Source organism: Prosopis cineraria, unplaced genomic scaffold (assembly GCF_029017545.1).
Source record: "Prosopis cineraria cultivar Desert tree isolate PC_DT_omini unplaced genomic scaffold, ASM2901754v1 PC2, whole genome shotgun sequence".
In the NCBI taxonomy this organism is placed as follows: Eukaryota; Viridiplantae; Streptophyta; class Magnoliopsida; order Fabales; family Fabaceae; genus Prosopis; species Prosopis cineraria.
The window spans coordinates 40,466,574-40,481,441 of NW_026555333.1; the positions used below are offsets into that span (position 1 = coordinate 40,466,574).

General features: G+C 31.2%; 1 protein-coding gene across 2 annotated transcripts; it reads right to left on the bottom strand.

Annotated features, from left to right (window-relative positions):
• Positions 1 to 1,313: 1,313 nt before the first annotated feature.
• LOC129303893 (uncharacterized) lies at positions 1,314 to 10,572 on the bottom strand. Of its 2 annotated transcripts, XM_054943463.1 has the most exons (12): positions 10,444 to 10,572; positions 8,304 to 8,384; positions 7,509 to 7,568; positions 7,307 to 7,426; positions 6,752 to 6,793; positions 6,560 to 6,619; positions 6,370 to 6,477; positions 4,443 to 5,249; positions 3,957 to 4,010; positions 2,696 to 3,682; positions 2,168 to 2,221; positions 1,314 to 2,087 (listed from the first exon to the last, which is right to left on the bottom strand). In XM_054943463.1, exons 2-12 carry the CDS (start codon positions 8,367 to 8,369, stop codon positions 1,446 to 1,448), a joined length of 3,000 nt encoding a protein of 999 aa, XP_054799438.1. In that variant the 5' UTR covers positions 8,370 to 8,384; positions 10,444 to 10,572; the 3' UTR covers positions 1,314 to 1,445. The 2 variants fall into 2 exon arrangements, with proteins under 2 accessions (XP_054799438.1, XP_054799439.1); XM_054943464.1 differs by lacking the exons at positions 6,370 to 6,477; positions 6,560 to 6,619.
• Positions 10,573 to 14,868: the final 4,296 nt, after the last annotated feature.

Consider the following 14,868-nt stretch of genomic DNA (forward strand, 5'->3'; position numbering starts at 1 on the left):
CCTTAGCCCTTTACAACATGTGTTAGGGCTTAAATAAGGAAGATTAAGGCCCCATTTTTCACTCATTCCATGTGATATGATTGGCTTGGGCTTCCAATATATTGAAATTCACTTCAGTTAGCCACTTCTAAACTCAAAAATAGTTTTCTTGCCATCGGGCTATCTTGCGCTAAATCTACCACTTGAATTTTGTTGTTTAAAATCCTCCATTGGAGTAATGGCTAATTTATAATCTAATGGCATGTAAGTTCTTTTATAAGTGAATTATCATATCAATCAATACAATTAAAAATCAACAGAGACATGCAAGACATGAAAAGGGATAAATCTAAAAGCCCGAAAAAAATTGCTTTGTCCTATGATCATCTCCACAGCTTCATGAGCATCACTAACCTGCAAGATGAAACATATTTATTATTAAAAAAAACCATGAACTTCAATGAGAATAAAAAAGAACAATGTTTTATTACAAATAAATTTTACAAATCAATACACACACACAAAAAATTGGCTATTAGATTTAAAAAGAAAAAAGAAAAAAGGGGACGGTACCTCTCAATTTTATTAATTACCGTTATTACACAGATGATTTAAACCAAACCAACAAAAGAAAACACAAAAACTAGAACCTAGCTTAGACATTCCAAACATATGACCACTGTAAATGATTGTTAAAGATGCAAGTCAAACAATTTGTAAGATTTTAAGTTGCACGATGAATGTGAATGTTTGCTATGAAAGCTAAAGTTATTAACAAGGTCATGTGAAGAAGTTTTGAGGCCTAAGGCAAATTATTAGTGAAGCATAACACGTGTAATTGTCCCTTTCAATTTTTTTTTTACAAAATCATATATTAAAATATTATAATATAGTAATTCTAATAAAATACTCTATTAATTTGATAGATAGATGAAAATTATTGTTCACAAAGTGCTCCTACTCTGTCTTATATATAGGAATAGAATGTAAATATTACCATTGATATGGGATGGTATACTTTTAAACAAAAAATATGATTAAGATTGATTATTTCAATGATTAATGGGAAAAATATAAATTTATACAAGATTTTAATTAAACTTAAGGGTGTTGCCTTAATGGTCTAAAACTACATGGTCTTGACATTGATATTTGTCAATATTTTAGGCTTTGGAATAAAAAAAAGCAAAAAATGTAGTGCAAATTAGTGTATTTTGAATTTTTCTATTCTTTATATATATATATATATTGGGCTCAGTTCAATCATTAATGTTGGAATAATTGAAACTTTTCAATGGCAAGAACAACTAATATTTTATTCTCTTTAATTTATAATTAAATATATCACAGCATCAATATCAATTACACATATATAATAGGGGCATTAAGAAAGTTTTTTGGAGGCTTGAGGCAATTGCCTCACTTGCCTTGTGGCTTACACAGCCATGGTTATTACATTAAATACATCAATGGAAAAGAACCAAGGGATTTCTAGCTGCAATGTTGTTTAGTTGAAATTGGCTATATAAGATTGACCACCTATGATTGGCTTGAAGCAATTGTTGCTGAACTTTTTGTTGATCTTCTGTCATTTTAGACTTTTCTTTTCTTACATTCTCAAACTCTTTCTTGAGCTCAATCATCTCTGCAGCACAATTCTTCTTTTTCTCTTGAAGAGATGATACTTCAGCTTCACAATCTAGTATCTCTCTATCCAACACAGAGATATGTTCCTTCAACTTGGTCTCCTTTTCTTGAGCTTCATTCAAAATCTTGGAAAATTTGTTTAACGTAGCAAATGCTGGCTTGGAAAAATATATTATACTAGTGAAATTACTATGCAGTGATTGTATTGCATCTTTAACTCCATGGGATAAGATTGCATCTTTGAAAGAAAGGTGAAACAAGAAGTTGAGAGCATTGTGAAGGCAAAGACTGTTGGAATCTGAAGTTACTATGTCCTTAAGAGGCATCTTCAGACAAGCTTCCAAATCCACAAAGGCCTTTGCCACTGATTGATCATCATCAATGTCTTGAAGGTCTATTATGGAATTTGCTTTAGTGTCTTTATCAATGTCCATCTCAGTTCCTTTGAACTTGATCTGATTCTAAAGGAAAATAGATCATTTAAAGAAGCATTATTTAAATAATTACAACATCTAAAAAAGTATTAAAATCTTTAGCTTACATTTGAAGATGCTTCAGGCAGAGAAGTAAAACTTTCAATCCTTCCCCTATCATCCTGCACAGAGTAAAAGGTATGTGAGCTTAGTAATACAATATTTGAATAGGTTAAAAGAGTTCTTCTACATTTTTCTTTGATATATTGTCCTCTTAAACACTTTGTTCTGCTGGCTCTTCAAAACTCTCTAGTAGAGGAAAGTGAGAATAAGTTATTGTGCATGGCATTTATGTATATAATCAGGTTAGATACATAAACACATTTCTTTTACTCTGCCATGAATTTCATTATTACTCATTTGAGTTTCTCCAAACATTATTACTTGTACATCACTAGAGGATAATTTGGCAATTGCTCAATAATCAATTCAGAATTTGTTGATGAAGATGGAATTGTTTTATCTATTTTGAAACTAAGCATTGTTTCTTTGAGACTTTAACTAACAACAAATTTGAAAAGGTAATATTAGAATTATATCACATATACTATAAGATAGGGTGCAAGCCATAAGGTCTTGAGATTGAAGATATATACCTTTGTTAGGTTTTGTGAAGTAATTGGTGGCACAGATTGGTTAGTTTTAAGCTCTATAGAAAGATGACCAATCTCTGATATTGCTTGGACATTAGTTTCTTTACTATGAATTTTTTCAGTGGTTTCTCTACAATATCCTTTCTTGTACTCACTATTATCTTCCAATCTAGATTGCACTATTTGATGAGCATCCAGGTCAATGTAGTTATGCTGAAATTGGCTACACCGAATAGACCAATTATGATAAACCCCAAACAATTGTTGCTGAAATTTCCTTTGATCTTTCACCATTTCAGACTTTTGTTTCCTTACATTCTCACATTCTTTTTTGAATTCCCTAATTTCAACAGCACATTTCTCTTTTTGCTTTTGAAGAGATGATATCTTGGCCTCATCACATTGCATCTCTTTCTTCAACCAAGAGATTTGTTCCTTGAACTCAACATCCTTCTTTCCTAATTCATCTATAAACTCTTGAACAATCTTCCAATCACTATATGGTAGAGTGAAATATTTAGACCTTTGTCTAAGTACATTCTCCCTCTCTTTCTCGAGCTCAATGATTTCTGTAGTACACTTATTCATTTTCTCTTCAAGAGATGATAATTCAGCCTCACAATCTTGAATCTCTCTCTGCAGCATAGATATATGTTCCCTCAACTTGGATTTCTTATCTTGAGCTTCATTCGAAAGCTTGGAAAATTTGTTGAACATAGCAAATGCTGGCTTGAAAGAATACATAATGCTTGGGGAATCTTGGTGCAATGATTGTATTGCAGCTTTAAGTCCATGGGATAAAGCTCCATCTTCAAAAGAAAGGCCAGAGAGGAAGTTCAGAGTAGTAAGGAGGTGAAGACTATTGGAATTTAAATTTGCTATGTCCTCAAGAGGCATCTTCAAACAAGCTTCCAAATCCACAAGGGCCTTTACTAAGGGGCTTGTTTCAACATCTTTATCAATGTCCATCTCAGTTCCTTTAAACTTGATCTGATATTAAAGAAAAATATAGCATTTGAAGAAGCATCAATCTTAAGTAGTTGCAACATATAAAATGTACTAAAATCTTTTTTGGAAAAAACAATTAATGGGATAAAATTGAAGCAACTTCAAATCTTCAATTATCCATTAGTAACCGGTATGTAATTGAAAGTGAAATTAGTACTCTAATGATAAAATTGAAGTAACTTCAAATCTTCAATTATCCATACCAATTATTTGATGCTATAAGTGGGCCAACTAAAAGAAAATACTAATGGCTTACAAATGAAAATGCTTTAGGAAAAGATGAAGAACCATCACTCCTTCCTTTCACATCCTGCACAGAGCCAAAGGTATGAGACCTTAGTAGTTTAGTATTTGAATAGGTTGATAGAGTTGCTTCTACATTTTTTCTTATAGATACATTCTCATTTTAAGAACTTTGATCCTTTGGATTTTCAACACTCTCTGATGAAGAGATATGTGAGAATAAGTTGTCTTATATGGCATTTCATTTCAGTTTCTCCAAGCATTATTACTTGCAAATTTTCTGCAGAGAAATCACTAAAGAATTATTTGGCATGTACTCAACAATCAATTCAAAATTTATTGGTGAAGAGGGCATAGTTATAGATGAAACGAAAGTAATAATTGTTTCTTTGATCTTTTAGACTTCAAGTAACTCCAAATTTCAAAAAGTCTTTAGTATTATGTCATAATAGTAGAAGAATAACATATGTGCAAGACACAGGGTATTGAGAATACATACGTTTGTCAAGTTTTGTGAAGCAATGGGTGGTATAGATTTGTTACTTCTAACCTCTGAAGAAAGACGTTCTCTCTCTGATGCTTCTTGAACTTGAGTTTCTTTATTATAAACCGTTTCAATGATTTCTCCACTATCTTTCAAAGCAGCTTGCATTATTTGGTGGGCATGCATATCAATGTGGTTCTGCTGAAATTGGCCACATAGGATTGACCATATTTGATAAACCTCAAGCAATTGTTGTTGAACTTTTCTTTTATCTTTCACAATTTCAGACTTTTGCTTCCTCACACTCTCATGCGCTTTATAGAACTCTCTGATTTCTTCAACACATTTCTCCTTTTGCTTTCCAAAGTATGACAACTCAGCCTCACCATCTTTTATCTCTTGCTCCAACCTAGAGATATGTTCCTTCAGCCTGACTTCTTTTTCTTGAGCTTCATCCACAAACTTGATGATAGCAAAGGCTACCTTGAAGGAATCTAGAATGCTTGGAAAATCTCGAAGCAATGACTGTATTATAGCTTGAAGTCTAAGAGATAAGACTCCATCTTCAAGGCAAGATAAAAAGTTAAGAGCTGTAAGGAGACGAAGGCTATTAGGCTCTGAGTTTGCTATGTCCTTAAGAGGCATCTTCAAACAGAGTTCCAAATCTACAAGGGCATTCACCACAGATGCATCTTTGGTGGTAGCAACAACAGGCTTTGATGCTTTTGTTAATTTCCTATTAGCATCATCATCAAAGACTTGAAGATTCATTATGGGACTTGTCTTTATCTCTTTCTCAGTTTGGTTGACTGTGATTTCTTGCTGAGTGAAAAAATGGATATAAATATAGATCAATCTTAAGTTGTAATGGCATAAGTTAAGCATTATTTTTTCTAGTCATTTCTGATCATAAAGAAATATATAGAAAATAACTTGTATCATTACTTACAGCTCTATAAAAGAATTTAATTCATTATCTTGAAAATAAAGCTATAGCTGACAAGATTTTTTAACATTATCCACTTAAAACTAAGAGGAAAATTATATAATATCATGAGTGGAACATCTAAAGAATTACTATAGCTAAATACTTGTTTTAGGCTAAAAAAATAATTAGCTTACATGGGTTAATGCTAGTGGTGAAAGAATTGATGATGTAATTATCCTAGCATTTTCTGTTATTGAACATTTAATTCTCCCCTTACACCTTGCATTGAGCCAAATTATATGTTTCAGTTTTTTGAATTAATTGATTAATCTCTTTTTACAATTCTCTTTTGACACACACATAGACATGCTTGTAATTCACATATAGAAAATAAAGAGTTGATTAAATAAAGCCACAAACATGAAAAAAGAAATAGGTGAGAGGTATAGGGCAATGAGATTGCAAATATCTTTGTTAGCTCATCTATGGTGGTATCAACAATAGGATTGGTCTTAGTGTCTTTTTCTATATTTGTACAAAATAGTTAGAAAAAGAAAGAATAGCTCTGAGGTATATCCATAAATTATTAAACCACAGAATCAGTTCATAAGCTCTAATGATTATTGGCATAAATCAAGAGTATTATCTAGTATAATTATATAATCACATAGGCAGAGAAGTGGTTGAGGATCATTATATGATCAAAGGCTCTAAGAAGGAATTGGTTTTGCTAGATGCATAAAGAAATGACTTAGGCAGAGAAGTGTTTGAGGAGCTCTGAAGTTATCTTTTCCTTTCCTGAATGAATTGATGAAGTAACTATAATTGCATTGTTGAACCTTCAATACTACATCGTTGGTAGTTTTGGTTATATTTATTATTCAAAATCAATTCACAAGCTCCCCTTAACATTTTTTTACGGCTCTCTGTTTAGTAGATGAAAGTGAGAGTCGGTAGTAATTTATGGTATTATACGAATAGATCAGCTGAATAAAGCATTACTTTAAGGAATACCCGTGGAAGTTCTTTGGGATGTGAGCTTTGGATTGATCTTGTTGGGTCTAAATGAGATTTTTGCACAACTATTCTAGCATTTCTTGATGCAAAACTTTTTTCAACACTCTGAAAAACAACAAAAAGATAGTTAACTTTATTAAGTCATACATGTTGTAGTAATTGAATTCGTTGGCAAAGGTGCTATTACCTTTTGCTTTGTTATGTTAATCTCATGATTACCACTTTGATCTTTTGACTCTTTAACATTCTATATAGCGGAGAAAATTAAATAATTAAGTTCTTATCTTTGGCATCATGTGGAAATTTCTTAAGCAGAGAAGTAACTATTGAACCTAAGAGTGACTTTGCTGGTTCTAAATGAGTTGACGAGTAATTATACCTTAGCATTATTGGATATAGAACCTTGAGACCTTTCAATACCCTGCATAAGAAAAAAAATTATGTAAACCACATGAGCTTCACACTTTTTATATTTTTCTTTGATGAATTTCTTTCTTGGACATTTTCATTCCCTTTATGACAGTAAGAGAAAAATGAGAATATATAATAAGTGATTTATGACACTACATACATAAATCACATGAGGATCACAAAACAAACATTTTGATTCTTTGAAGAATTTTTATATTAATTATTAGCCATATCAAGTTTCTCCAAGTGACTGTTGTCAGACCCTCAAACTCGATTCATTGGCTAATATTTCATTTACCATCTCATTATATAAAAAACATTAGCATATATGTGGGTAGAAGAAATGCATTTATTTGAACCATACCATATCCATAATTAAAATTGGTTAGTAATTTTACAGCTTCATGAGAAATTGATAAAGAATTATTTGGAAAATGTTTATTTGTAAGTATACGATTTGTTAATGCATTGAAGTTGGCAATGTTGCAATCTATGAGGACTAAAAACATAGTTTGAGCAATACTTGTGGAAGTGCTTTGGGTAGAGAAGAAACTAAGGAGCCTTGGAGTGAGCTTGTTGGGTCCAAACTAGTTGCTGGTGCAATCATTGTAGCTTTTTTTGATGCAGAACTTCCTTCAACACTCTTAAAAACAACAAAAACATATTTAACTTTATCAAATCATACGTGTAATAGTTAATGCACCCATTGATAGAGGTGCTATTACCTTTTTCTTTAGTATGTTTGTCTCATGATCACCACTTTGATCTTTAGACTTTGCAACATTCTATATGAGAAATAAAGTTAAATAAGTTGTCTGTAGCATCATGTGGAAATGCCTTAGGTAGAGAAGTATATATTGAACCAAAGTGAGCTTGCTGGTTCTAAATGAGTTAATAAGGTAATTATGCCTCAGTAATTTTTTTTAGTTTCATGAGAAATAAACAAGGAACCATTTGGCAAATGCTTATTAGTAAATTTAGGATCTGCTAATGAAATTGGCAATGTTGCAAAGGTAAATGAACTAAAATCATAGATGTTGGGTCTTTCTGGTGCAATTGTTGTAGCATTTTTTGCTGTAGAACTTTCTTTAACAATACCTTCAACTCTTTGTAACAATGACAAAAGATACGCAACTTTTTAGTCATATACTAAAGTAACTAAATCTATTGGCAAAGCTACTGTCACCTTTTGCTTTGCTATGTTAGTGTCATAATCAGAACTCTGTTTTGTAGACTCTTCAATACTCTATAGGAAACAGAAAATTAATTGAGTGTTGTTTATAGCCTCATGTGTTAAACTTTACTTGAGTATAAAGTAATTGAACCCATTGGTAGAGCTGCTATCACTTTCTGTTCTGCTAAGTTTGAGTCATCATCAGAACTTTGTTTTTCAAGCTCTTCAACACTTTGAAGGAAAGACAAAGTCAATAAGGTGTTGTTTTTAGCATCATGTGTTAAGCTTCACTTGAGTGTCCTAAAGAGTTACATTCGCTATAATTTCCTTATGCACATAGTTATACCTGTATCAAGTTTGGTGGAGTGGCAAGGGTCAATTCCTGCTCTTTGTTCTCAAAATCAGTGCTCATTGTTCTCAACTATTCCTGAAACAGCCGCCAATAGAAACCTCTTTAATCTATATGGTTTATAAAGAAATTATATAAATTAGAAATAGTATCAATAACAATTTCTCCCAAACACTCACATTATAAATTATATATTTTAAGTACTGGAATAATAAATGTACAAGTTAGCTTGACACACCTTTCTCAAATAATTTTTTTTACAAACGGATATTGAATTTAAGTAATCACAGTTAAACTATTTTCATGTGGATATCATCTAAACAAATTTATTTTTATTAATAAGTTCTGTTTGATGTGTTTTGATAATGAAAATAAATTCTATGATAATTAGTTGAGAAAACATAACTTTAGGCTCTATATTTTGCTCGAATTTTGTTATATGTCCCTACATATTGTTTTAGGTGTTTTAGATCCTTAAACACTTTTTTTTCAGTATTCTAAGTCTCTATAACACCGCTTATGAAAGAACCTAGACCTATAATATTGAAAAACAAAAATATAAAGACTTAGAATATAGAAAAAAAAAGTACAGAGACTTATAGCAAAATTTAAGTGAAGTTCAGGAACCTAAAATTATGTATTTCCTAATTAATTAGTAGTTACTGATAATTACAAAACCTGGATTATGTGCTCTAAGAATTTACGCTTCAATTTTAGAAATCAAGACATCAAACCATATGCAACAAAGTGAGTTACAAACTTCTTAAACATACGTGGCCAAGTTGTAACAAGTAAAAGTGATATGATGATTCCCACCAAATTGAAATCTACCATTTGTTTTTTGTTTTTTGTTTTTTAGAAATTTTTACCGTGTGCTTCCTTAATGCACCCTAAATGATATGCACAAAATAGATTTTATTCCACATGAATTTTCTTCTAAAAATTTTAAAACTTGAATTTACTTGAAAAAATTTCCATGTCCACAATAAAAGACACAAATATAGATCCCAACTTATCGGTAGCAAAAAATTTTAAAAAATTATGATATTTCTGTATATAAAAATAATAAATTATATGCGTTTCCTAATACACAATGATTGGAAAAAAACATGTCTTGTATTCAAGCATAAGTGAAGAAAGAAAGAAAAAATGAAGCTAATTATTTTATAAGAAGGAAAAAACCACTAAACTAACAATCATATTTCTTTACGATGGATCTTGAAATGCTCTTTATTTATGTTTGTTAAAAATCGTAAATCCTTCATCTCATCCTAGTTTTTTTTTAATAAAATGATCTATATATATATATATATATATAAAGTAAAAAAAAAGGAGTTACAGCATAAATCCTTGTTATATTGATTAACTCAAATATGTCTATAAAGGGTTGAGTTGAACAAGCATGGTAAGATAAAAAGGATCAAGGATGTGATGATGCAAAATCCAAACACAGTTACCTCTGTCCGGGTCTCACACTTGATGTCAGTGTTACTCAATGATGAATGAATCAAGGCCTTCCTTCTTTTTCTTTCCCAAAATGGTTACATAAAAGTGATTGTTTGTCTAACTCATAAATTGGTAAACCAATCATTTAGCCAGTTCAGTTAATTGAAGAAATTGGTCACTTATGACCCAGCCTCAACCCGAACTAATCCAACCAACCCGGTGGGTTAATGGGTTGACCAGAGTCAAATTTTATTATTTTTATTTTTCTTTGTTTTTTCCTTTCTTCTTCTAAATATTAAACCCTAAATCAAATATAAGTTTCTTAATTAATAATTTTAATGTTATTATGTTTTATTATTGTCAGAGACTTATAATTATTATTTCTATAAGACATACATAAGATTTTATGGATAAATTTTTCTTTTACTCAAGAATTAATGACTTTTATTTAAATATTATAGTATTTCATATGAATATGTTTGGTATATTTAATCAAATTATATTATTTTAACTGTGACCGGTCTCATTTCGAGTTAACTCCTAATTGGGCCACTAATTCTTAAACCACTACTTTGATTAATTCAATGATCATCCGGTTTTTAATATAAGTATTAGCAGTGAGTGAGAAATAGAAAAAGAATACATATATTGTTTAATTTGCAAAAAAAACAAACTGAAGCTGTTTAATTACCTTTAAGATCGTTTCTGAGGAATTCCAATCAATCACGGCCACCGGGCAATCAACAAATGAACAGAACAAATGAGATTTTTTTTTTTTTGGGCCGAAAGATCAAATGAGAATTGAAATTATTAATTTCAGTGATATATCTCTCAGAGACAAAGCGTGGATGAGCAAACATATAGAAACTGAGAAACACATGTACTTATGTAAAAGAATAAGGACCCATACCTAATTATGATTTACACATACCTTCCGTGAGCATATAGCTTTTTTCTTTCCTAAACAATGAGCACCACACGTTCTAGTATATGGTTCTTGTCTTCCTAATTCCTTGCTTCTCACCAATTTATCTCTTGCCTCGTTAATTCCTTGCTTTATCTATCGTTAATCGTAATGACTTCTCCCTTTGTCATCAATTCAGAATCATCTTAGCATGGTGGGTTTGTCCAATATGCAGAACGAGATGCTACAATATAATTTGGACATGTATTGTGCTTGGGCCAAGCAGGGAATGTGTAATATCCCAGGAACATTAAGATAATTTAAAAAGAAATAGATTTAAGAATTAAGTTAATTAAGTTTTAGGATAAGGTATTTAAGTATATTTTTATAAATTTTGAAACGATCACAACAGAATGCTTGGGCAGCCCGGTGGCAACTGTTGGATATTATAAAATATTCATAGGTATTTTAAAAGGAATTGTTATAATTTAATAATATTGATTTTTATAACTCTTACTTAAATCTTATTTTATCAACTTGGAGTTATAGTTTTGAAGAATTTTAATCACCTTTTATTTGATTTAATGACATTAAAAGGATTTAATATTTATTTAAAAAACTTCTTTAATGTTCAAAACCGTCCAAGTTATGAGGCTTAATTTGTTTTAATTATTTTAAAACTGATGTTTGATGGTTTATTAAAGGGACCTTCTGGTTGTGATTATATTTAGCTCAGGGAGTGCAATGTACCCTATGCCAAGCGCCAGAGTTCTCAAGCTCCTTCTATGTATTGCATTGTGTGAGTATATTATGTTAATCTTTATTGTTCTGTGGCCCTGCTTAATTTGCAAGATGAATTTATTTAATTTTAAGGAGCTGTCGTGCAAACAATCTAGTGTGGCGAAATAGCTCTTAAAAACAATGTCCTTTACACAATTCAAACTTTAAATCTACGTGTTGATTCCAACAACAACTGCTCTGGGTTCTTATGTGTAGTTGTTGAATTACAGAAATGCCCTTCACTTAAGAATATGACTAAACCCCGTCAGATTTTTTCTCTCCCCATTTGTTTGTCTTCCCTTTTCACATGCATTGTCCGGTCTTCATCTATGAACTTCAACAAGCTTCAGACCACCGTTCCTTTCACTCCTCCACTCTGTTAGTCTGTCATCGGCAACCATGGGTGCGCTGTTCATTGCTGTGGTGGGTTCCATTGCGTTTCGATCTTCTCTTCTTCCACTCATGTTTCGCCGTCTTCCTCTTCTTCCAGTCTGGTCACCGTTAATTTGATGAAAGGAAGCTTGAAAACTCTTCTCTTCACTCCTCTGCCATCTCTTTTAACAGTTGAGATCCACTTTCTCCTTCATTTTTTCCGCGCTGCCATGTTTTCCTTTTCTCCTTGCTCTGTTATGGCTGATTTGGTGTGAGGAGTTTGAATACTCCCCTAGACCCGTGGATGTGGGTTTCGTAAATGGTTGAGATTGTTTAATTTTTGCTTAGCGTGCTGCTGCTGTGCATGTTTGGTAAAAGGGGGGTTCAAATTGAGTTGAAATTTTTGACTAAAAACAGATGAAGATGGTGAGTGTGATTTTTTTTTTAGTTTAAATTAATTCTTGGTAGAAAGGTTGAATTTGAAAAGCATGATAAATTTAATTATGGATGTTTGAAAATTTAATTTATTGGACAAGATATTAAAGTTTAAAAAGATCTATTAAATGGTTTGGAAATTCATGTACATAAGGTGTTTGATATGAAATTTAAGTGAAAATTATATTTCAATTGGGTAATTATCTATGACCAAAATCTAATGTGGAAATTTTGAGATATATAAGATAGTTATAATATAAGGTCTTCCTTACTAATTTTCACATTAACTTTAAAATTAAGGTAATCAAGGAATTAACTTAAAAAGGATTATCAAGTTTGTAGAATTTACAAAATAAAATCCCAAGTTTTTAAACTTTTCAAATATGTGAAAGCATTTTTACAAGTCAAAATTAGAATGTAAATTGTATGTAAAAGCATGAGAATTCAAAAATAGTCAAAGCATTTGCAAAGTAGTTGAAAATAGCAAAACAATGCAGAAAAGTAGAGGTGCACTATGGCATGTTCCACAGCACGTTTGCCTCTACGTCATGCGCTGTAGCATTGCACATTTTTTTACAGCATTATTGTTGTCATTTGATAGCAATTGATACAGACTTTTGACATGTTCCAATTCTCCATTCGACATCCGATTAAGGCAATTTAGATATTTACAGAGAGCTTTCTCCTAACTCTAGCTAATTACACTAATTTCACAAATAAATCAATTCTCAATAAAAAATTAAACACTCATTTCTCAATTCATTCCTTTTCACAATTCAAACACAATTTGTGTGTCTTAATTTCATTCCAAGTGCCAAAAGCCTAAATTATACCCTATACCATATTTAATAGATTATAACGAACCTATGCAATATATCATATCATACAACTAACACAAACAAGACATTTTCAATATTCAACCCCATAATCACAAAAATAGAAGGGGGAGACAGAATTTCTTAATCATCATACCAAATCAACATAAATCACACATTTGCTCACCTTTCACTTGCATTAATATTTTTGGCCCCTTTTTTTTATAATTCACAATGAATATATATACATCCTAGGACCTAACATACATGATATAATTCAATAAGCTCATAGTACAAGTATGCCAAAAAAAATGAACTTCCCTAGTTGGCAATATCATATGAATTATACCCATATATTACTTAAAATGAAAGAGGCCTTGTCCTAAGCCTCAGTAAGTTTCCTTCGGTCTTGTCCTGATGTACGAGCTCCTATAATATTGAAGAGAGAAAGGTGAGTACAACCACTCAGTAACCAAGGTATTTTTAATTTATACTAATGCATGTCAATTAATTTAGATGCAAGTAGAAATATAATTTCATACTTATATGAAAATACCAATTCACTAAAAACTTTTCAAGCGTAATTCATCCTTTATTTTCACAATTTCATGCTCTAACAACATGCTAGCACTTTTCACATTTAAACAGTACTAAACAAATATTTCCACAATAATTTATCACATGGGTCACAAAACAGACAATTATGTACTCTTAATCACAATATGTATAATCACACCTTTCTTATATCTTCCTTATGCCTCTGATAGGAGACTGTGGGTTATTATACATTGGGATCATTTATGAGATGAGACTACCTTAGCTATTCATGCATGAGAAGCTACCTGGCCAATATTGCTTAACTCTTTTATGGGCCATGATTTTCCTCAAATTTCACACTATGGGATGTCATTATCCTTTAACTAGCTTTTTCATCAAACAAGTAGAAACTAGAGTAGGTTCAAATCTCTTATCACACAATAGGACATTCCCTCATCAAACAAGTGAAACAATAAAAATAATATTATCCAGGAAAACCATCAAAGTCTAATGATAGCCTTACAACATGAATTTTAACTCTCTACTCCTCTTTCTAGGCGATTTGCCACTTCTCAGGATTATGTAGTGCATAAAGATGCAATATTTTATAGCATGCAAAGTAATCACTATAGAAGCATGCTTAATATTCTTATCGTACTCACATTATATATGTTCATCTCATAAACACATAATAACACGTCATCGAACTCCACAATACATTACATCATTGAACTCCTCATTATACACATTCATTGAATTTCATAAGACATCATATCGTTGAACTCCATTTTCAAACATTTATAGAACTGCACATTTCACACATTCATTGAACTCTTCATTTTCACACATTTCATTAAACTTCACCAAAACATCACATCATTGAACTCCATGTATCAAACATTCATTTTCAATATATCAACAATCATATTGTTTGATTTCAAATATTTTATGCCATACTTGCAATTTAAATAATTTCACACATGTCACTTATAGCATATAAATCAAAAAATTAATTTAACATATAAAAGTACAAGAAAAATTTTTCTCGATTACCTCAAACCTTTGAAGGGTTCAAAGTTTACCCCACAATTACATACTTTTAAAGCTTTCACGAAGCTTGAATGGTGCTAATAAGTGATTACTCTATAATTAATTACATTTTCCATCTTTAGATCCTTTTTAGGATAATTTTCAATTTCAATATCTAAATCAACAGTTTCAACTCTCATAACTCAATCTCCTCATAAACAAGAGTACTCATAGGATCTATTAC

What these genes read in the sequence shown, in the direction of transcription:
- LOC129303893 (XM_054943463.1), bottom strand. Translation starts at nt 8,369, where the DNA reads ATGAGCACTGATTTTGAGAACAAAGAGCAGGAATTGACCCTTGCCACT. An exon ending in TTAACATAACAAAGCAAAAG is followed by an intron (nt 6,478 to 6,559) that starts GTAATAGCACCT and finishes GTTGTTTTTCAG; the next exon opens with AGTGTTGAAAAAAGTTTTGC. An exon ending in CTTCACAAAACCTAACAAAG is followed by an intron (nt 2,222 to 2,695) that starts GTATATATCTTC and finishes TACTCTGTGCAG; the next exon opens with GATGATAGGGGAAGGATTGA.